The sequence below is a fragment of the Tetrao urogallus genome, assembly GCF_951394365.1.
Source record: "Tetrao urogallus genome assembly, chromosome: 5".
NCBI lineage: Eukaryota > Metazoa > Chordata > Aves > Galliformes > Phasianidae > Tetrao > Tetrao urogallus.
This window is the reverse complement of record NC_136818.1, coordinates 56,485,778-56,508,632: the sequence shown is the minus strand read 5'-3', so window position 1 is coordinate 56,508,632 and position 22,855 is coordinate 56,485,778. Positions and strand designations below refer to the sequence as shown.

At 39.0% G+C, this 22,855-nt stretch overlaps 1 protein-coding gene across 2 annotated transcripts in view; it reads right to left on the bottom strand.

Moving 5' to 3' along the window:
- Nucleotides 1-1,076: 1,076 nt before the first annotated feature.
- The window catches only part of VTI1A (vesicle transport through interaction with t-SNAREs 1A), a gene marked incomplete at both ends in the record, with an annotated part of 250,042 nt that continues 228,263 nt past the window's right edge, over nt 1,077-22,855 (bottom strand). For both annotated transcript variants that reach the window (XM_079535433.1, XM_079535434.1), the window contains one exon: nt 1,077-1,170. In XM_079535433.1, coding sequence (XP_079391559.1) covers nt 1,077-1,170 — 94 coding nt within the window. The remainder of the gene's footprint in view (nt 1,171-22,855) is intronic.

Below are 22,855 nucleotides of genomic sequence, written 5' to 3'. Positions count from 1 at the left end.
GAGCCAACAGGAAACGAGAAACACACTTCATTTACACGCAGGTAACCTGGTGGATGAAACTTTGATATATATTGCATCAGCTAAAAGCATGTATAAATGAACATTTTTACAATTGTTGTTTAAAAAGGGGAACATCACATCAGAATTTATTAGACTGAAGATATTTTCACCTGGTGTCAACACAGGCCAATACGCAAAATCTAGGTTTTGGGTTAATGGGCAGTGATCATGTGTTTGTCACTGGATCTCTGTTTAATCAACAATGAATAGATTAATATCTTTATACATTTTTAATAAAGGTCTGGCATGTACACTTGGTAGCACATATATCAACACTGGAAGATTCGAAACAGATTCAGCATATGGGCCGCGGTCACAACTATGTTTTCAGCAAGTGATGCTTTATCATGATCTACATGAAAACAGAATTGTTTTGAATAAGCAGAAAAGAAAGTTCAAAGTTAAAAAAAAAAAAAGTTAAATAGTGTGTTGGATCCACATCAGATATCAAACATCTTCTAGGTTGCTCACTTTTTACAACTACCATTCCTAACCAGGTTACATCTATTACAGTGATTCATGATCAGTAGTTAGTTACAGGAGACAAGTTCACTTTCTACATCGTTGGTCTGCGCTTTACTTATATTCTGTATCACATAAGGTCAGGTACTGCTTGATATTCATACACCCCACATAGCACAAGAAAAGTGCAAAGATCCCCTTTAGCTCTCTAAACTCTTGCAGTTTACATGCCAATTGTCTGGGGTAGAATTGGACATGTAACATGGCCTTTCGATATTGGAGCAAGCCCCCCCCCCCCCCCCAAATGAATATTAAGATTCCAAAAACACTCAGATGAAGACAAAAAAAAAAAAAAAAAAAAAAAAAAAAGGAGAAAAATAATCAACGCCACATGCCATCAACTATGCCATCAATAACATAAAGTATTTTACACCACTTGCACCTGAGTTGAATAGTGGAAAAGAGAAGGAGACTCTGTCAGTGCAAGAGAATGATTCATGTGACCACTTTGTCTTAATTACTCAGAACAAGCAGTTTGTTGCAGAATAAAGATATCAGCGTCCCTGGACAGAAAAAAATATAGCCGCTGCGGTGGTGAGGATGATGAAGACTGCCAGAACAACGATCAAAATTCGGTTTTGGATGATCCTGGAAAAAAGCAGAAGAGATAAAAAAAAAACCAGTGAAAACAGTGGAAAATATATTAAACAATGTAAAGAGGTACAAGGATAAATATCATGGAGAAAAGGCACAGGGCCACAAATTTAGGTTTTCCAACACCATTCTGCATATCCTGACTGTTTTCACTTCTTTCCATTTCCAGTCTACATTTCACTCTATTCTCTTACTCATGAGTAAATCACTCACATTTCCATTTCACTCTACATATCTCTTTATGAAGCTATTTAATTCGACTTTGGGGTTAAAGAAAGAATGAACTTTTCCTTAATTATGCATACAGATACACACATATTAGAACTGAAATGCATCATGCTACTATTAACATTAACTTTCTAAAACAAATTACACTATCAGTCCTCAGTTGATGCAGTCCATGCAGGGTGCTCTGTAGTAGTAAATACCATTACATTTTCAACACTATTCTAAAAGCTTTTTTTTTTTCCTTATTTAAATCTGAAAGGAAACTTTATTAATTTTCAAGGGATTTTATTATTAGGGTACAACGTTTCAAGGAAACACATGTCAATGAGGTACTTACTTGTACTAAAATACCAAGGGAAAAGTATGAAAGATAGTTTTGAAGAAAAGGATGATATAAAGAAGCAAGTGTCAAACTGTGAAGCTTATGTTGTAAAAACACCTCCGTCTCTGTAGCATACCTTTACTTATGGTAATAGACAAATGTTGCATTTACTATTTAGCATAAGAAAGGGGAAATTTGTGATAATACAAAGATACTAGAAGTAGTATCCTGATACCATGTAATCATTTCTGGGAGAAATCCCTGCTTCTAAAATCAGACATCGTACGGGTCGAGATTTGGCCTGAAATTAATAGGTCATTTAAAATGAAAAAATCAATTAACAATGGAATTTGAGGTATTTTACAGAATGATTCTGAACTGTAAGAACCCAGTGTTTGTTATTCTGTTCTCACAGAGGAGGAAGGATATTTTCATAGGCTCTCTGTGACACAGGAACTTTTGCAAGACATATTTGTACGTGAACCATATCATCAGAATTGGAGAGAGACAGCAAAAAACCAAACCCAAACCAACAACGGAAGAACCCCAAGTTATTTTTGTTCTTATTTTATTGTGGGTTGTTGGTTTTTTTTCGTGCTTCTGTAAAACAGAACAAAACAAAGCTTTTACCAACCAAATAATGGTAAAAGTAAAACGGCGTCTTGTGAAACGTACTGACTGCAAGGCTCAAAGTTGAGGAGAAGGAATGTAATGTGCAAAAACTGAACATATTTCATGCAGTGAGAGGGGACAGAAACTAGAGAGCAGAGGGGAGTTTTCCTTGGAAAGCGTTTTTCATTTGGATGTGGGTGGATATACATATAAATTATACTGGAAAGTGGAAGGAAAAATACAGTTTTAACCTACTCCAGCTCCCTCCATGCTTACCCCCCACCTAAAGAAAAAGCAGCAAATGGATGGATGCAAACTGTCACATCAGACAGACACCCTCCCCTGTGACACTCTAAAAGGACTAGCTCTCTATCCTCCTGACAGGTTACAAAATGATCACATTTGCTGACACGTCTTCCGCAAAACTGCTTTAGTGTTTGTGTCCACTTTCCTAGCAGGAGATGAATGGGCTGCTTTGTCCTCATTTATCACTTAAAGCTGAACTAAGATCTGTCTCGTTTATTTTTCCCTTCCTCACTAGAAAGGCTCAACCACAGCATTAATTCTTTTGCGATGACAGCTAATTCAAACTTAACAGGCAATATTTACTCTGCCAAAAGGATGAGGAGGAGGGAAGGATGTTTCTCACTCTTAAGAAAGAAAAAGGAAAAAAAGGGGAGAAAAAAAAAGTAGTGGGCTAACAAAATAAAGCTAATTAAGGGCTTTTGGTTCTTGTTGGTTTGCACTTCAGTTTAACACCTGAACTTACAAGCTTCCATTCTGTGGCAGGGTGTGACATTCTCTGCCAAACACCTGATAACAAACGATCCACCCAGGCAAATGCATGAAAACCAGAACATATATTTACTCACTCAGACTCATCACTCCTGAAAAGATACTCAGCAAAACTGAAACTCAGCAGTGAAATAGATTAAAAGCATGAAAAGTTTTAAAACATTCAGCCTTAAGTAATACACAGTGCAGCTGGCTTGACAACCATTTTATTTGTGGGATGTGGGCCCCAAGGCATCCATAATGCTAATTTACAAAGGATTAACTGTGAGTGAAACTCGCTTAATCTAACACATAGTTAGGCAAAGGCATACATAACATACCAAGTGTTTAAATCAACTCCTATCTCTGGCCCACCGGAAGAGCATTTCATCACCTGAGATTTAAAATTACAAAAAAAATCAGAGGAAAAAAGAAAGGTACCAAATCCTCCGAAAACTTTATTTTTAATGCTCCGTCAGTGCACACCACGTTGCAAGATTATTTAATCGGTGTCCACGTTTCTAAAATCCTCATCGAGAGAGCATTGAGCATGGCACGCTGCCACCTGTATCTGCTAATTGAAGGTTCACTTACAGCGAGAATCTAGGAAATACATATCAAAGTTCAATTTCTAGGAATCTGAATTAGTCTGCACAGTGCAGCAAAAGAATATCATATTAGAAGGAACAAATTAATCATGAAATAGGATGGATGTTATCAACAGACTCCTACACTGAAGCATTATATACTTTTAATATTCAAGCCCACAGTTAAAGATTAATTTTATATCTTTTTTTTTTTTTTTTTTTTTAAAAAAAAAGTATAACATTAAGTTTTACTGTTTTACTTTCAAGTGAGGAAGTAAGATTAAGCGAACTGCAAAGAGTCGGGAGGATGGGGCTCCAAGAGAGGCAGCCAGCAGCAGAATAGACCCATGGAGGGGTGAGCAAGTGGGATGTCTGAGGCTGGTGCTGGGAGCAGCCTGCTCAGGTGGAAGACACCAGTTCTGGGTGTCAGATTTCCCATCTCCAAGTCAGTGGGCAAGGGCAACCCTTTGGAATAAAGAAAATATCAAGAGGAAATGGGGATTGGAGTGATAGATAGACTGCAGTCAAGCCAGCTCACAGCGGTAGAACAATGGTTGGCATTGGCAGGACCCATCTGTAGAGGAACCTATAGTACTGTCACAGCCAGACACTGCCAGTGGGCATTGCTCTAGGCAAAGCAGCAAGGAATTTAAGTGGGGGAGGGAGTGATCATACCAAAGGGAAAGAAAATGGAGCCTAATACTCACTACAAAAAATCCCAAAGGCTAACATGCTCACAAGAAGCAGATGATATTCTTTTATCTCTACTACACCTTAAATTCAACAAAATCTGGTGAACGAGGAAGCCCAGTTTCTTCTTTGAAAATGCAAAGCATGTTTACAGGGTAAATAATTTAAGAAAGAATACATACTTGAAAGAAGACACCCATTGAAACATCCATGGCTAAAATGCCTGAAGGCAAAAACTTGTGCATTTGCATGCTGCATTTTATTAAGTTAGCACACTGTAGCTTTAAAAGAATGCATGGCCAAATTAAGAGGAATGTGTGACTGAAACATCAAGGATTCCTCAAGTTTACATTATGAATCATAGCACTGTTGATATGAGATGAATTAACCATTTAGTCGATGCAGCTTATGCACTGAATTCACACCAAGTTCTGCTGGAGCCCGGCGTGCTGGAGCTCGTTAACAGCCAATATCTGCTGCTCCTTTCATACTCAGGACTCCAAGAGCACAAGGGCTCATTCTGCTTTTAGTTATAAGAGATGAAAAATCTGCGCTTTTAAACCAAGCTCCATCTAGTTTATCATGGACAGCAGCCCAAAACGTTTGGGTGCAAAACCACACAGAAACAGTAACTAAAGCACATGCAAGGGTAGCATTAAGCGATGCATGAAAAGAGCATGCTGGACTAACACTCTGGGCTATCAGAGCAGAAAGCGCATCCTGCTCCTGTTTCTTCTGCTCCTCCTTTCTAAACGCCTGACCCGACTTCCTGGCTTCTCACCACTGGAGCTGCCTCTGGAGCTCATGCCAGCTGTGTTCTACAGCTGATCAACCACACGGGCTGCTTTCCTTCCTGGGAAGAGGGATCACCTGCTCTCACATATATAGAGACCACTGCTTTGGAGAACAAGTCCCACAGCCTTTTCCAAACGCTGACATCCTCGGCGAATCACCCATACTCATTCCATGCCAGATACTGTGCTGCCTTTCCACACTGTGAGAAGCCAAATGATTCTCCCTTCTTGGTAGCTTCACACACATGCACACACAATGTCTCTAACTCTATTTGTGCAGTGTTTAGATCTGTGTCTTATAAACACAAAGCAGTTTCCCAATAAGCTTTTGCAAACCTTACATTAAGGATGCCAACCGTGTTTAAGCCTTTTTAGAAACCTGCATTCATTAGCAGGGAAGTGCACGACATCTATATGGGTTCAGCCTGATGTCTTGCACATGTCTTAGTGCCTGATTGACCAGCACTGAATAATGATGCCTTGCCATTAAGCACTGATGGTACAATAACAATTGTCATGAAAATTAGCAATCACGGTTACATGTTAACTAAATACAGATATACAAGAACCAGCACAGACTCTGGGTGCATCAAGAGTTTCGTGTGCTTAACTTGAAATAATGAAGACTACAAATAAAATACTGCAAAAATGTCTTACAGAAGCTCAACTTCGACACTGATACAAATAAAAAAAAATGCAAACGGCCTGGGAGATCAGTTAGCACACATTCATTACAACACAGCTCTTTATCCTTAAAGAAAACGTCTTGAAAAAGAGTGTCCTCAAGAACACAGACTGATTGATGACGGAGCACTGTCCAACAGTGTTTTACTGTAATACATGTATTTAAGATTTAACTAGAAGTGATTCTAGTTAGATTAGATAGAGGTAATTGGGCAGAAAGGCTTCTTCTTTGTATGGAAGAACACATTTTAGATGGTCACTTCAAATTACATTTTGGGTACCCTTTCGTTTGTAATCCGCAGGTTTACAACGTGACATGATAAAACAACTAACATGATAAAAAAAGAAAGGTGCATATAAATTGGTGATGACTTTTAAATGCCCAGTATTCATGATTCAAAAAAACACAAAGTGAAGGTCTAGCCATACAGGCAAATACACAGCAGCATTTGGGAAATAAATATCAGCAAATATGAATTTAAAGTCATACAGCCATACTCAATTACCTTCTGGGACACACACCATTATTGCTATATGTAAGGACATCCTTGTTACTATCTATCAGGAGCTTTCAGATCGAAGCACTAGAGCCAACACAGGGGAATAAAATGTTATGATTGGTAAAGCAAAGCCTTAGATACATAATGATAAATCTCTAAGTTCAGGGTATCTGGGGGCTGTTCGAGTGATTATTCATCTTTCCCATCTTTCGGTTTAAGAATGCTTTTCTTAAATAAAAGCAGCTGAAAAGAACTAGACAGGCTGTGGGAAAACTTAAAGACGTGGCAACCTACTGAAATAAAAGTGTAAGAGAACTATATCTAGCAAAATTACAGCTGGTTGGAAATGATTTGAGATGTTACATCATTAACAGAAATTAGAAAACAGAAATTCTATCAGTGAAAAAATACCAGCATAACTGCATACAACTCCTTAGCCCTCTTTGAGTTGATGTTAGAAAAAGTACTTGGAAAATTTTCAAGGTTTTTTCCACCCTGCCAAAACTCTGAAATTTAGGCCAAGTTCTTTGTGTTCTCCAGGTGAGCAGGACCAATTCCATTGTAATTGACATTGCATATTTAAAAGTGAAAAGGCTCTGCAGGGTGGCAGAGAGTGAATAGGACTCCCCATGGCTTACTTCTTGCCAAAAAGGCCATATTGCCTGGGCTCCCCCAGTCTGGAGACCCACCACTCCAAATAGGAGCCTACATCCTGGTCCCCAAATTCCCTCCTGAAGGAGTCTCCTCTTACCCTTGGGCTAATGGCTCTACTTTCTTATGCGTAAATCCTCTTGAAAACCCATTAAAATTGCTGAAAACTGAGCTGATAATGAGATTAAAGACTCAGAAACAGAGAATAAAAAAAGATGACATTTTTCTAGGCAAATAGCAGGGTATTCTGAAAGAGACTGGCCTTACAAAGTGACTAAGATATTGTTGGTAGGTCTGAGAAGTTTTGCAGAGATACATGCTCTAGTTTAAAGATCAGCCTTAAGGACTGGAGCCATGCACTTACAAAAGCATGGATACCAATCTCTAGTTACAATATTACACTCAAACCACATCAATGTCTTTTCACCTGGGCCATGAATGAAAGAATGAATCATGTAATAACAGGTGCAGGAAGGTAGACATACTATCCAACTTTAAACATCAAAATTACATCTAGCTAATCTCTCTCAGTTCCCTGTCTTAATGAGCTAGAGTCTTGCTCTGAACTGCCTTCTCCTTTTCCTGCTCATATATACACATCTCAGGAGAACAAGTCAGTTAAGTAGCTAGTTTAGTTAGGCACACATTAGGTAGGGATGAACTCCTCAAAGCTCAAAGATGTGGTCCAAGAGAGAATGACAGTTTCCCAAAACCAAATTTGCTTGGAGAAAGCTTGTTAGCTCTGAAGGCAAAATCATCCACCAAAAGTTTTACCATATTGTAAAATGTCTGCAAACTCCCATAAATCAGAAAAAAAAAAAAAAAAAAAACCAAAAAACAAACCACCAAAAAACAACAAACACTAGAGAGGTGAAACTCAAACATAAAGCAGTAGATTTCATCAGTAATTAGACAAAAAGTACTTTGATTCACCACCTCTTCATGGACTCCTAGTTTCATAGAAGCTCTGAACAGAGTCAAATGCAACTCCCTCTTGACAGGAATTTTGGAGGAGCAGAAGATGGGAACCAGGCTCAAGGAACTATATTTTGTCACCTTCTGACAATCTTACCATTAAGACTGTAAAGTAAAATAAATTTTACGGTATTTGGTAGTTAAAACACTTACTAATTATGAACAGAAATCTTGTAATAGATAGCAAATGTGGCAAAAGCGTATGAACAGCACTGAAATATTTTATTTGGTGTTATTTGGTGGCCATCAGGATCATGACTATCATAGCTTGCACGAGTTCTGTCTCAGTGAGCTGGCAATCTCAGGAAGTACAAAGAATACACAGGAGACCACAAGAATCCAGGGGGAATAAGTGGATAACAGCTTGATTGAAGTGGCCTGGGAAGGCGGGATATCTACAGAAATGTCTGAAAGACAAATGTATGAAGACATCAGCATGTGAAGTGCAAGAACACAGATAGTCAGGAAGAGGACCTCATGGACTGTGGGAGCTAGGATATAAGGCAAAAGGAAGGATACTGTATATCTTCGACTAGCTGGGGTTTTACTCGCTGCCTACCTTTAGAACATACGGGGAGGTATTTTTGAAAGACGAAAAGCTCCCTTCTGCTCAGGAGAGTCCCTGACAGAGAGCATTTCTCTGCACTAACCTCTGTGACACAACTTCAGCTTTATCCTGTCCCCATGTTTGCTCCTTCCATGGAGGGAACAAATTAGATTATTACTGTCATTAGGAGGAACAGCGGGTGGCTTCCAGGGCCATGGAAACTCCCCAACCAAAACTGGAGATAGATTAATTCATTTCATGCAAAGCAAAGGCAACACCAGATCTCTCTGGCAAGTCTAAAGGAAGATCATGTGCAGTGGCAACTGCAAATGGAAGGAGTCAAGGTTGCATTAATCTCCAACCAGCCTTTCTCAGGGTACTGGAGTGTCAAGAAGAACAAATGATACATTTAGTCACCTGAGCATGACTAAGAACCATAGGCCTCAGCAAGCATTATGAGTGCTTTAGAAGGAGCTCTGAGGGAGGGCAGATAGCCCAGCTGTCAGAGTAATGGCATTCTTGAGCACATTGGCTGCATGTGGCCCTTGTCTCCAAATGGTAAATAGGGAAGAAAAAAAAAAACAACAAAACCACCCTAACCCAACCCCCTCAAAGCTAAAGCAATTACTTATTCAGCAGATGAAACTATGCAAACTATAAAATGACAAGAACATACATGATCACACATTGGCTTTCACAATAAATGCAGTTAAGTTTACATTCTGTCCAATTTAAGGAAAGGAAAAATGTCTAAGTCTGCATTTTATCAACTTCCGTAATCATTAGATCGCACTAAAATATATACATCTTATATGGATAAAAGGAAGCAACATCTTTCACCTTGCCTCACTTTAATAACTACAGCTTTGAGGTGTGGTGAAGCTGGGGACTGGACATCATTTTGTTTATATTGCTTTCTCCTTATCACACTATATTTGACTGGGCGTCTTTTTGTATAGAAAGTTTGCTACAATTGCCTTAACAATGTTGACCTCTTTTGTAAAAACCTGAAGGCATCTGCAGCTATTGTTCCTGAAGATGTGCTCTCCAAAATGTTACCATTTCATGGCACCTCTCCAACGACAGAATGGAATTTTTTTTGTATATATTCTTTTTTTTTTTTTTTTTTTTTTTTTCAAATGCTATAAGAAAAAGGAAAACAATCATGGCTAAGGCCATTTGTGAGATGGCATTAAAAGAGCCTACTCTGAGACAGATAAAAATAATGAGAATCTTTCTGTCAAGAAGGATTTAGAAAATATCACTAGCATTATTAAAATTTAATTTTTTACTGTGCTTTTTGGTTCCCCCTTTTCCAGTGATAATGAGCAGGACTGCACACCTCCACATTGCTAGTACTTGTTTTGAGCAATAAATTCAGCCTTCCAGTCTGAAGACATTTCAGACAACAATTTTGACTGCTATAGGCTTATTTTTCAACCTGTCCTGTGCTTTGAGTCTTCCTATAAAAACCAGTTCATAAGCTAATTTTCCACAAGGCCGGTGGAACAAATAAAAATCAATTTTTGCCCAACTGGTTCTGAGAAAACCTGGGAATAGTGAAGACAGAACAGTGAAAAATAAAAAGAATCGATGTATTCACAAAAGGTTTACCTGATAGAGAACTATCAAATTAGTTGACAGGAGATACTTGCCACTATTAGAGTATTTTCTTTTCAGCATGTTACAGTATTTCTATTAGGGGAGCAGAAATGCCTCTACTTTGTTATGACCTCAGACACCTTGGTTTAATAACCACTCTGAGCCTCCATGCATTCTGTAAAGCTACAGGGCACAAAGTCAAAGTGCAGAAGTACTTGCAGATCTTGCAACCGGAGGGACCTACAGGCCCAACCCGGCTTAGGGTGGGTGTAAGTTTTCGTGATCTCAGAGAAAGAGCAAAGATTCCTGCCTCCGTGAACACAGGGAGATATTCATGACCTCAGGCCAACCTTGTCAAGAGGAATTTGGTCCATCAAGAAGGGAAAAAATTGTAAAACACTGCCCAGACTTTTCTCCCCAGCTGAAAAGAAAACCCAAATGTTCAGGAGAACACTGAAGACCAGTCAGTTTAATACCTCTTGGAGAGCAGAACGCAAATTTCTCCAAAATGGGAATCCCATTCTAAGACTTCCAAACTTTCAGAACTCCAAGTACAAAGCAGAACATAGGCTTTAATACTGTGGTTCAGTCCCTTTCATAATCCTCTCCGCTAATTAGGCAAGCGCTTTTGAAACGGTGATACTGAGATGGATGGTTGCTTATGTCTGTCTGTCTGCAGTCAGGAAAACATGTCTGAAAAACCAACTGAAGAACAGAATCTACTTTTTGCTACAAATTAAACATCACTCTAGTGGAAATAGTACAAATCTGTAATTTCCATGCTTAAGTATTAGGGAAGCTATTTTTAAGTAGCTGTAATCTTCACCATAGTACGCAGCATTTTATACACTCCTTCATTTTTATGAGTTTGCATTAAAATGTGACTCATTTTAACAGGAAAAAAAAAAAAAGATTAAGTATGTCAATCTGAAGCAAAGCTGCACATTACCTATTTTAAAATATTGTAACACCATGGAGACATCATTTCTGAGGCCAAACAAAACATTACTCAATAAAGAAATGGCATGAAATATAAAATATTCAGCAGAGGAAGGGTACTTGGAGTTAAGCAGTTTCACTGTCAGTAAACAGCACCACAATAAATAATATGCATTTAGAAAAAAAAAAAAAAAGAATACCTGTTCTTCACTACTCAAGATGTAGCACCTTAGTCTTGGAAACTAATACAGATACTAGTCATCTACTTAAGCACATGCAGGGAGAAACTAAAAACACCACACGTTTTGATTGTGAATCTCCTACAACTGATGTTAATTTGCTTATGATATCTGCCTGATTTAGAGCTAATCTTCGGTAAATTAACTCCTAATGCTGTCTGAAATAATCCTCTTAATGCTGGTCTGTCTTGAGTACTTTGTATCAAATACCATGAAATACGCAAGCATAAACAAGGCATGCAGTATTTGCAGTGCTGTTGGCTGCTCTCAAATATTTGCTGTGGGGCTCAACTGTGCCATGAAGACACAAGTGTGGTGCAGAGCCGTGCTGCCCTGGGGCAGCTCCGGGAAGGCACAGGGGCGTGTTGCTCCGGCTGTCCCTTTCACAGGGGTCAGGATGCCAGGACTGTGTCCCACTGCTGTTGGCTGCCTCAGAGAAGAGATGCTCTTTGCTCTTTACAAAATGGTGCAAGAAGTGCAACTCCGTATTCCAAACCTCCCACCTCCAGCAGCACATGGTAATGAGGAAAAGCAAACAGTTTGGGCTTTGAGATTTCAGAATGACAAGATGGGTGTTAAACGGCACTAATTATCAGCTGGAAGCCTAATTTGACAACTGGTTTGAAAAGAGAAAGACAGACAATTTCATTTCTTCAGACGGAGAAATATTTTAAGGGTCTTGCTTCAACACTGGTCAACATAATTATTATTGTCAGTGTGCAAACTCCGTATTCAAAAATATATTTTTTCCACTAAATCCACCGGAACAATTTTCTCCCCCCAAATTAATTTAATGATACAGCTGAAAACCTAATTGATATTTGTGAGCAATGCCATTCCAACATATTATTTTCTCAATTTTTGAAACATAAATGGCAGGCACAAGTTTGACTGAATGGACTTCTTTATGTTTTAACAGGCTGTTTATTGGCCCAGACTCCAACATGTAATAAGCACAATTGCAAGATACATTTTTAATTGAAAAATTCATGTATTTTTACTATAAAAATAACTCAAATAAAAGGCAACTTTGTCATGTAAAAGGCTTTAAAATTTTTTTATATGTGGAATGTTGTTTAGAAATTATATGCTCACCATAGCAAATGCTTTTAGGAGGCTATTAAAAGAAAAAAGGTATATATTGTTTAAATCATACTTTATTGGAGCTTGCTTTTTCAGTACGTTAAAGAACAGATAAAGCACAGTGATCAGTGAGCCGTATGTGTCCAACAGCCCTTCAAGAGTCTCGTGGAAATGTATAAAACAAGCAGTGATACAATCCTTTGCCAAACACCATCATAAATTTTTTATTTGGCAGCTAACATTCTCACTAGTTTTCTTGGCAGCAATTGGGACCTTTAGCAAGAAAGGTGCAGGAGAAAAATACCTTGTTTAGAGATGTTTTCAACACTTTCTGGGATTTTTCAGAACTTCTGCCTGCAGCACATTTTACAACCATGGTCTCCAGTCACCTGATGAGTAGGTGGTGGTTTTAAACTTTTTTTTTTAATATAGACAGCCTCCTACCCCCCTCTGGCCTTCAGCCTCCGATGTGAGCGTGGAGGGGGGCTGAGGTGCTCTGCAGAGATACAAGCGGTTGCTCTTCTCTGTCTAGACAAAAAACTGAAAATAATATCAGAATGTACCTCTCATTGCTCCTGATACTATCTGTATCTGATTCCCTGACAACAGAGACAAATGAGAAGCAAATATATGCTGATTATTTGTGCATTACTTCTTTGGAGATCTCTGCAGAAAAGCTGGTCACAGGTGCAGAGCCTGGTCAGCCGTGGGCTGCCTCATCCACAGAAGAGTTGGGACAGAGTACCCAGATCTGCTCTTCAAGGAGTTGCTTTTTGTTTGTTTTCTAAGATGTACTATACTTGACATCTGATGCACAGCTTTCCTGAGCACACAGAGGTTTGCCGGTGCATTGTCTGTGTGCAAACACGGCTCCAGCAGTGCACTGGTTTGGGCTACATGGGATGGAATTACACAGTGGGCTCTCACCAGTTCACTTACAGAGCAGATGTTTTATTTTATGGAGTTTCACTGCTTCAGAATAGAAATAAGATTAACCTATTCCGCATCTCAGCAACTTCCTCCAAAAGTTTCACAACAAGGAGACACATTTCAGCCCTTCGCATGGACATGAAGGAAACAGTTTGTCTTAACCAGATGTGGCCCAGGAAAGGTACATTTTCCCCACTTGTTTCAAGTTGGAATTTACTTTTAAGACAGCATAAATTGCTTTAAACACAGGCTTAATGAAAGTGATGATGCTACACTTGCAAAGGCAACCCAATAGGCTTTCCCACAGCTTGTGCTCCAGTTTTGGCTCTCTTGTTTACTAGGGCCATCATCCACCCAAAACCTTTAAAGAGCACACACAGACATCTAGTGGCTGGTGAAAACACTGCAAGCAAGTCATTCTATCTGAGACAGCTCCACCGGAGACACTGAAGTTATGCCAGGTATGAGTGAAGCTAATTTCGTTGCTTACAACTACAGATGGGCAATCAAACAGGAGAGAACTGCTCTCTTTGTGCCATCCCATGTAGTCACGCTGCCTCTGGTAAGAAAGCTGCTCACTTGACAACTCTGCCTTCCCAAATTTCCCTCAGCACTAATTCATTTTAATTCACAGTCTGAGCTACTTGTGCCTTTGCATTTCTCTCTCCTTGCTATTATTTTCTTGTACTCAAAAACGGAGGGGTTTAACTGTGCAGTATCATCTGAGAGACACGCTTTCTGAGTGCAGCTTCACACAGTGGAACTCTAAGGAAAGCCACAGAGCAAAACGATTTTACAGGAAACAAAATACACACAAGATGAAAAATACCCAGCCGATAATAAATTCTAAATTGCTGCTGAAGGAATCTGATTTGATCTACAACCCGCATCCATCAATGGAAGGATGCCTATAACTTCGGTGGGGTGCGAGTCCCACATCTGCAAAGGAGATCAGGAGACACGGTTTTGCACAAGGCTGTAAGAACCCAGTGCCCCGATCCTGCTCTCACTTACACCAGTTTGAATCAAGCGGTACTCAGTGGTGTCATAACCCTGTACATCTGTGTCAGACCCTGTGTTGCAAGGGCAAGGCTGATGCCAGGAATGCAAAACAGATGTTGCTTTCCCAATGTTTTCTTGTTGTCGTTTCAGTTGTTTTCGCTGGGTTCTGTTTTGGTTTTGGTCGGCAGGACTTTTCAGAGGGCAGACTGGAGCAGCGTTTCTGCCTCTTCCCTTTCATTTTGTGTGAGTGTGTGAATATGCACAGAGCCTTAGTTGCAACTGGGAAAAATCTGTGTTTTTTTCTCTTTTTTCAGCTTCATTTGAGCTATGCTCTGTTCCCTTGGGGCAAAGTGAAAGGTAGCTATTTGCGGATGGGAAAAAGGGCTTTTGTGAATAGCAAAACAGCATCACCGAGCAGCTTAAGAAAAAGATTTTTTGAAGTTATTTTTACTACTATTTTAAGAGGAAATGGGGATAAATATATCTTTTTTGCATGTTGACTCATTAACAAATTTGGCAATAAACACTTTATAATTAAGTCCACTGGTTTACTGCTGTCCAGAAGTTTCTCAGCACTCTTTGCACAGACAGTTTTGGAAAAAGCAGAACTCAGAAACAGCAAAAGGCAACTCCCAGCAGCTTGCTCAAGCAAATCTATCAGAGGCTTAAACTCACTTCTGAGCACTGAAATTTGAGATGCCGTATCAAATAAGCAGTTCTTTTTCCCCGAAGAGAAGAAACTGGGTGTAGCTAACCTAGTGCATAATAGGTTTATTCTCATTCACAAAACAGGAATTACTTTATGGCCCCAAAGTAAAACTAGTGCAGAAATATACTAGCAGATTTGCTGCAGATGTGCGCTGTGACACGTATGCAGAGAATCTGCTATTAATCACATGCTAAGATTTTAATATTATGTAGGGTAATGCAGGCAATCATTATGGTGAAGGTTCTGGATTCATAAAAGCCTAATCCACAAATGGGTCTTTTAAATTTAATACGTTTGAGCTCACTCTCACACTGCACCAGTTGAATTCCCTGCTTCAACCCCCACCCCGCACGCCGTTACATACATTTATTTCAATATCTATTGTGTGATTCTTTTTGTGTTGGTGCTCGGCTTCTTTCACTGTGACACATGACAGTTGTTGGTGAAAGTGCAGCTTTTCAATTCTTCCCTTTGCCAGACTATGACAGGAATGTCCTTGTTAGAGGGGTTGTTTGTGAGACCTCTGGATCCGCTTCTAGCGCAGGAAATGGTCTGGCTCAAATGCTGGAAAAGCCATCCTTCACCTGAACCCTTCAAAATGTGTGTCCGAACAGAACTAGAACCTATGTATCCGTACCCGGGTTAGGATTACTATGGACAATTATACCGTGAAAATGCATTATTCTGACAAAGCAATCAATCACATTATTTCTCACAATTTCAGTTCACCCCTAAAATTTTCCTTACCTCCATAGCCAGCTGGATATTATATTACCAAAGCTGTTGAAAGGGTGTAACACTAACCATGAAGCCAAAGGCCACTAAAACTATGCAATGCATAAATTTTTATTGTTTGCTCAGCATTGAAATCTCATTAGGGCTCATAACTCATCGGCACACTGCAAACATTTGCATCTGCTGATCATGAGAACTTAGAAGGAATGTACACCTTTGGCTAATTTACTTGTAATGTTTTCAGATGATACTCTGTGCGTGTTGCTTTTTACTTCCCTTTAAAAAAATTCCTCACACAGTTGCAATTGGAATGTCCACTTTTTAAACTAAACTTTCATTAGCAGTTTCTCAAGGTTGTTCTGTTGCTGGCAATGTTCATGATCATCATTTTACAAAAGCTTCATTTGACTTAGTATTCAGGACAGTCATTGTTTGAAAACTGTGCCCCATAGAGCATTTTGCTTCATTCATCCTTTTTGCTTTATGCAGTCACATTTTAATTAGATTAAAATTTGTCCTCCAATTAGCTTTCATTAAAGTATATAGTTTACAGCAAAAATCTCCACTGAGTTGTGCTTCAAAACTGTGCCTAAAGTTTAAAATTAAATAACTGTGCAAATGAAGTGATTATGAAGATTATTACTATGCAAAAAACATCAGTCACTTCTTGGTTTACTTATACATTTAACTCTGTAATTTATTTTGCCAACTTCAATACCTCTGTGTTCTCCAGAGTAGTAATCATAATAATATCTTGCAGTTACAGGATACCTTTCATTCCTAAGGATCCTCAGGGGCCTGATTCTGCAACCCTTATGCACATCGGCAGCTCTGCTGAAGTCCTTGAAATGATCTGAATCAGTGCTCCTTGCTCCATGTGCACCAAACCCAGCTACAGGTCAAGTGTTCCCATACCCATGGAGCACAACTATTACGTAAAAAGTACTTTTCCCTATTGCTGGGTGAGATGTAGCAGCTCTTCAATGGCATGCAGTTACAAGACTCACCACTTTGAATGAGGGTGTGAAGACAGTTACTCCACCTGAGTTAAAACTGAAGAGAAAACTGAGAATGTCGTTATCCAAATCGGAAATGGCTCGGTACAACACGGGCTACATCGCCCGTGTCACTCATATCTTCAGATTCAACACCGCCAAGTATCAGATGCCCAGTTGGTAATGCTTCCTGCACATGCAAATTTGCTATGTGCTGAAGGCTATATAAAGTTTACAGTTTGCAAGACTGATCCTACAACCAGACGGGCATTTGTTCTGGAGCAATCTCCCAGTGGAACGCATAGGACAGTGCGTTGGAGCAGAGCTCCGCAGAAATGGATCTGTTTGCAGGAAATTCTCTTCCAATAGCAAAGAGCTATCCCAATAGCTATAAATATATACTCATATAAAAAAAAAATAAATGAGAGCGAGAGAAAGACAGAGAGATGCAGCCAACATTTAAAAACTAAAAATAGAGAGAGACACTTGGGTTACAAAAACAGGGACTTGTCTTTGCTCTAGCAACATTTTTGTGATAGGAGGAACAGAGCTGAAAACAAATATTTTACTGTAAATGAAATGTGGTTTAAAGCCATGAGAGAGCAACTTCAGCAAAATGCAGCAGTGTACAAGCAGTGTTTCCTATTTACTCATGCACTAATTGGTTGAAACATTAGTAAGTCTTCACATTACTGAGTTAAATAGCATTATTCCCACTTAGTAGATGGCAAAACTAAAGATTAAGGGTGTCAAAGGCTAGAAGGGAGCTTATAGTTTAAATGTTCTGACTCCAAGCCTTGTACTCAAGCCAAAACCATGCTTCTAAGATGCAAAGCATCCAGCAGCAATACTAATTTTAGGAGTCATGCTCAGGTCTGTCCTCCTCCCTCTGCTCCCATTTCCTCTTGGTGTTCATTTCTGCCATCACATTGCAGCATGCCAACCTCAGCTGTGCTGATTCAACAGCTTGTGGATCCATGTGATGAATCAGATCAAGGAATTGATCCAGGACAAAAATAGAAAAAAGCAAGAAGTAGAGACTGGGAGAGCAGAGCTGTTCTGCACAGGATCAATTCAATTTCAAGACACTGACTCTAGAACTCTAGAGACAGGCAGTGAGTAGTTTTGGGGGCGGAAGATCCCACTGTTGATGCTGATGGTTTCGAATCACAGAATTGAAGCTCAAACCATCCAGAAATCTTCAAATTTTCCTCTTTTTTTTCTCAAATAGCATTTTTTATATACTATAGTACCTCTGCACAAGAAATTAGCAGAACGCAATTCAGAAAATGTTAGTACTTCACTCTCCTCAATTAAAACCCCAAAAACCAAATTCACCCTCTAAGTTATATTGACGAGAATGCAGAAATACTGCTCCATTTCCTCAGTGGAGTTGTCGTGTTTCAGAAAATACAAACTAGCCATGCTTTACGTCAAGAGTGCATTTACAAATAGTTTACAAAGGATTTAGATGATTAAACACGTACTGAGACAGTTAATAAAATTTAGGGCTATTTTGGAATTCTCCAAATCAAACAATTGTTTGCAACCCTGGTTACTGCTTTCTACCTTAGGTTGAGCTCTAATGCACACCATCACAACATTCTGTTAATTCTTAATAAATTAGTTATGTTGGCAAAATTGAAAAACAAACAAACAAAAAAAAAAGCCCAAATCCTACGTGAAGTAATGCATTAAATAATCAGGACTTTGAGACTTTTAGGATAAATGAATCAGATCCAAGAGTCAGATATTTGGAGGTAGTTAGCCAGCCCGTGCCGTGAATTAGACACATCATGGCCCTTAAAAATCTCAGCCCTCATCACCACATATGCAGGAATTATGCAATTTTAAAAAGTTGGCCAAGTGTCATCTGAAAAGGCACAAATGCTGAAGTAATTGCAACAGCTGAGGAACACATCTTTTCTTCGACAAAACATCAGCATCATGACAGGATGCTTAAAGCTCCAGCGCTTCATGCTGGTAGTGGGAAAAAAAAAGCCTAACAATAGAAGCCTTAAGGAATGCTAAATATAATTGGTATCCTTACAAAGTACAGCATGCTCTGTTAGAAAAGAATATAAATTATTTCTCGTGAGTTTACTCAGTCATTTTAAGCAGGTTCTTCTTTTAATAGTTTTTACATGGTGCTGGACACATGGAACATTTTTAATAAAGAAATAATCTTAGTTTACTTTTTACTGCTACGTGATTTATAAGGTTAAAAAAAAAAAAAAAGGTATCTATTCTGGTCGTATATTTGGTGCTATTTTTGCCTAGGAATGGAAACTCAAAGTGGAAATAGAGCCATTCATTCACACTTACAGGATGACATCCCGTTGACAGGCATGCAAACTTGGAAAGGTGCTACACAGTCACTCTTAAAATACTACTCTATATTTTTTTCCTTCTAAGCTTCAATTAAGTAAACTTTAAAGAGGGATCAGTACTTCATTAAGGCTAAGGGTTCATCGTTTGCAAGGGATCATCTTTCAGAAGTACAAAGACAGAAAAGTCAAGGCACTAACTACTAAATAAACTGTTTTCACAACAGAAGTGGCACCTTCAAGCCACTCTATAGAGAGATGCTGTGCTGCTGCACATCTACTCACTCAGATTTTGATTTTAAAGATCATTCCCTACTACCATCAGAAAGGTCATCAATCTTTTCTGTGAGGGATTTGGTTATATGTGGTTATATCTGTCTGTATATATATATATATATTTTAATTTGGAGAAAATGAAAATCATAAAAGGCATGGAAACACAGTTGAGGTGGATATGTTCGCAGATTCCAATACAGCTGGAACACTGTTGGTGCTAATGAGACCTTAACAAGTGATCCTTGTCTGGCATGCTGTACAAAACAAACTACACTCAAATCCAAACAGAAAAACAGGCAACCTCAAACCTCCTGAACTTGTCGACTTGAGCTTACAAGTCTTATTGGAGCTTGTTCTCAAGCTTGCTTCCAAAAGTCACCCAAAATTGGAAGGACCTTTATAGTGGGAAGAAAGGAAGGAAAAGTTTCCACGTAAGACCTGGCATTTCAAAATGGTAGATAGAGCAACTGAGCCCTAGAGGGTCTTGTCAAATTCCTACAAGAACAGTTCATAAGACTTCAGGTCTATCATAACTAAATCAAAATGTCAGGACTCAGAAGCCACACCATAAATCATGCACTCTGAGATCTAGGTACATAATCCTTTGCCTTTCCTTTCTGTTGGGCTTCTGCAGTCCTGTGCATGCCTCTGCAAAGCCAATAAACACATGCTTTCCCTTCTTGCATACAGGGAAAACCTCAGCTAGTCCCAAATTTTAATGATTTTAAATGATGTGTTCTGTCACTCCTTTTCCATCAACATTCTTGTTTTCTTGCTGATTGTAGAAAAGCCTTTGACCTGCTCATGAAAACACCATTTCTATTTCTGTCATCCCAAGTTAACAAATGAGGAGAAAGGAAACTCCTGTGTCACTCCAAAGCTTCACCTTCTGAGTTCCCCTGCCTCATCACAGCACTAGTCCTCTAAAGTAAATCCAGCAATAAAGGGCTGAAGCTTCAATGAGACATCAGCACTTGCTTAAATGGTATTCCAAATCATAGGCTAAATGGCGGTCAGCAAGAGCAGATATTTACTTCGTGCAGACTCTCTGGATACAATGGATTTATGGCTGCCAATTCTAAACAAGGCTGCTATTGTCTCTTCACATTTTATCTACCTCCATTATTCATTTATGTTGATTTTGATTGATGAAGACAGTTTAAAAAAGGAGGGGAGAAGGGAGGAAAGGGAGAGAATACTTCAACTGCTTGGTCTGTAATTTCTGTGAATCTACAGTTCATACTGGAAGAATGTTACTCGAAAGAAATGTCAACTTGCACATTTTGGGAACAATGTTTCCTTTTACCTTTCTTTCTTCTAATTGAAATATAGGAAGCAGGGCACAAGCAGTGCTTGTGATACATATCTGATCACTGTAGATACAGCATTTCACACTGCCATCAGACAGGAAAATCAGTGTTATTCTTTTTAATGAACAAGTGTTAAGACTTCAGCAAAACCTCTTTTACGTATTCACTTCCTATGCCTCAGCTAATTAAGTTTTAGGCTGGCTTGATCTGCCAAAAACTGCTTGGATCACAGAGTTGAACCTAAGCAGAGTAGATACAAAGTGAAAGCATCTGTCAGAAAGTCACTCTGATGACTGTGGGGAAGTCATAAAGAAGAGGCCCAGCTTTTGCTGTTTTACTTCCAGATACACGGTATTTACTGACCTCTCAGTAAAATATCCTGACAGAATACTGATAGTTCCTAATCTGATACATTTATTTCCATGGGAGTCCATGGCTGAGGCCTAAAAAGAAAGAGATTCCTGAGAGTCATTCAAATTCTGTTCACTCCTCCCAAAGTTTTAAGTGAGCTTCTAAGCAAGCACTACAAACTTGCCAAGCTCTCTGCTTACTTATGGGAAAAAAAGAAAATCGAATGCATTCACCACATTTTCGTATCTCCCTACTCTAAGATCTGTCCCAGCTATGCTGACTGTAATGTTCACTTGATTGCCCATGGCCAAGGGCAGCCTAGTACTCAGTTGAATATTTGGTTGCAGGATTTCCTTTCTAGTTCCACCCCTTTCAATGCTTTAAATAGTATGAAGGAATTATAATACAGCAAGAGAAGAGCAAAAAAAAAAAAAAAAGGACAGATAAATTGTTAATAGACTGTTACCAGATATCAGTCACTGTCCTGTTAAAGAATCAAACCCTCTCTTGAAATTTCTGTGTTTGAAATACTGGTCTTTTACAATGACTGACTTTTCAGGAAGAGAACTTTGCTCCTTGCTATTAGCTTTGAGAATCTGTGGTTACAAACAGTATGTGTAAAAAGGAAAACTTGAATTCCAAGAACAAACAGACAAGGGAAGGAAGAGTCTGTGGAACTGCTGAATACACAGAAGCTTGGTGCTTCACTACTTCGTTCATTCTACAAGGCATAATTACATCTGTCTTTTTTAATATTACATGGTTCTTATTATTACTTTCTGTACCATCTTTCATGTTTCAAGGGAGTAGTCCTGCTCCTAAGCTTATTGTAATTACTCTGTATTTCTGCAGAGCTCTAATGGCAACTCCTGTTGATGGACACAAGAATGTGTGCAAAATCAACCAGTTCTGGTTTTGAAATTCCTATCTTCACAATTTTGACTTTTCAAAATGATCTGCTCTTAATACAATGCAAGTTGTTGTCAAAGGCTGTCAAATAAACGATAAAGCTCTCAGGAAGTAAACATCTCTCCTCTAGTAGATTTGTATATATTTCTGCAAAAGAAAAGAATTCTGAAAGTAAATAAACACATGGGAGGATTAGAGAAGCAATAAACAAAAGCATTTCCGCATTTTGAATTTAAGACAAGAGGAGCCTCTTTCCAGCCACTGCCAGGAAATATTATTGCACCAAGATGAAGTTTGTGCTGTCTAGAATATTATTTAATGCTAAGGCATATGTGTAAGTACACATACGTACATGCACGCACACACACTACATGCACACCCCCATTCAAAATTCAAATCAGGTTTCAAACATGCCATTAAGGACAGCCGAGCAGAGCATTTTAATACTTGTTAGAACAAACACAGGCACAGGATTCTTTTTTTGTTGTTGTTGTTTCTGTTTCAAGATGATGAAGCTAATGCTGAAACCTTTCATTCCTAATGAAGGAGTTTACAGGGTTCTTGATCCCTGTACCCCACCTTGATTCTCCTGCAATCCCTCTGAAAGCTTTAAAACAGTCTCCCGCATCAGCATGGTACAGAGCCTGTTGAACATGCTGATCTGCTCATGATTACTCTTTGCCACTGTAAAACAATCTAACTCCTCAAGTGAATGGAGTCTGTAGCAACAATGGTGTTATTGACTTGTTGCTCCAGCTCTATTTAGTTATTACCCTCGAGGCCACAATCAATAGACTTTGCACCAAGTCAGCCTAATAAATCCCAGGCTTTCACTGGAGCTTTGCCAGGAACTGCTAGAAAATCTATGGCAGTCAAACACTTAGAGTATGAATAACATAGAAAGCTGT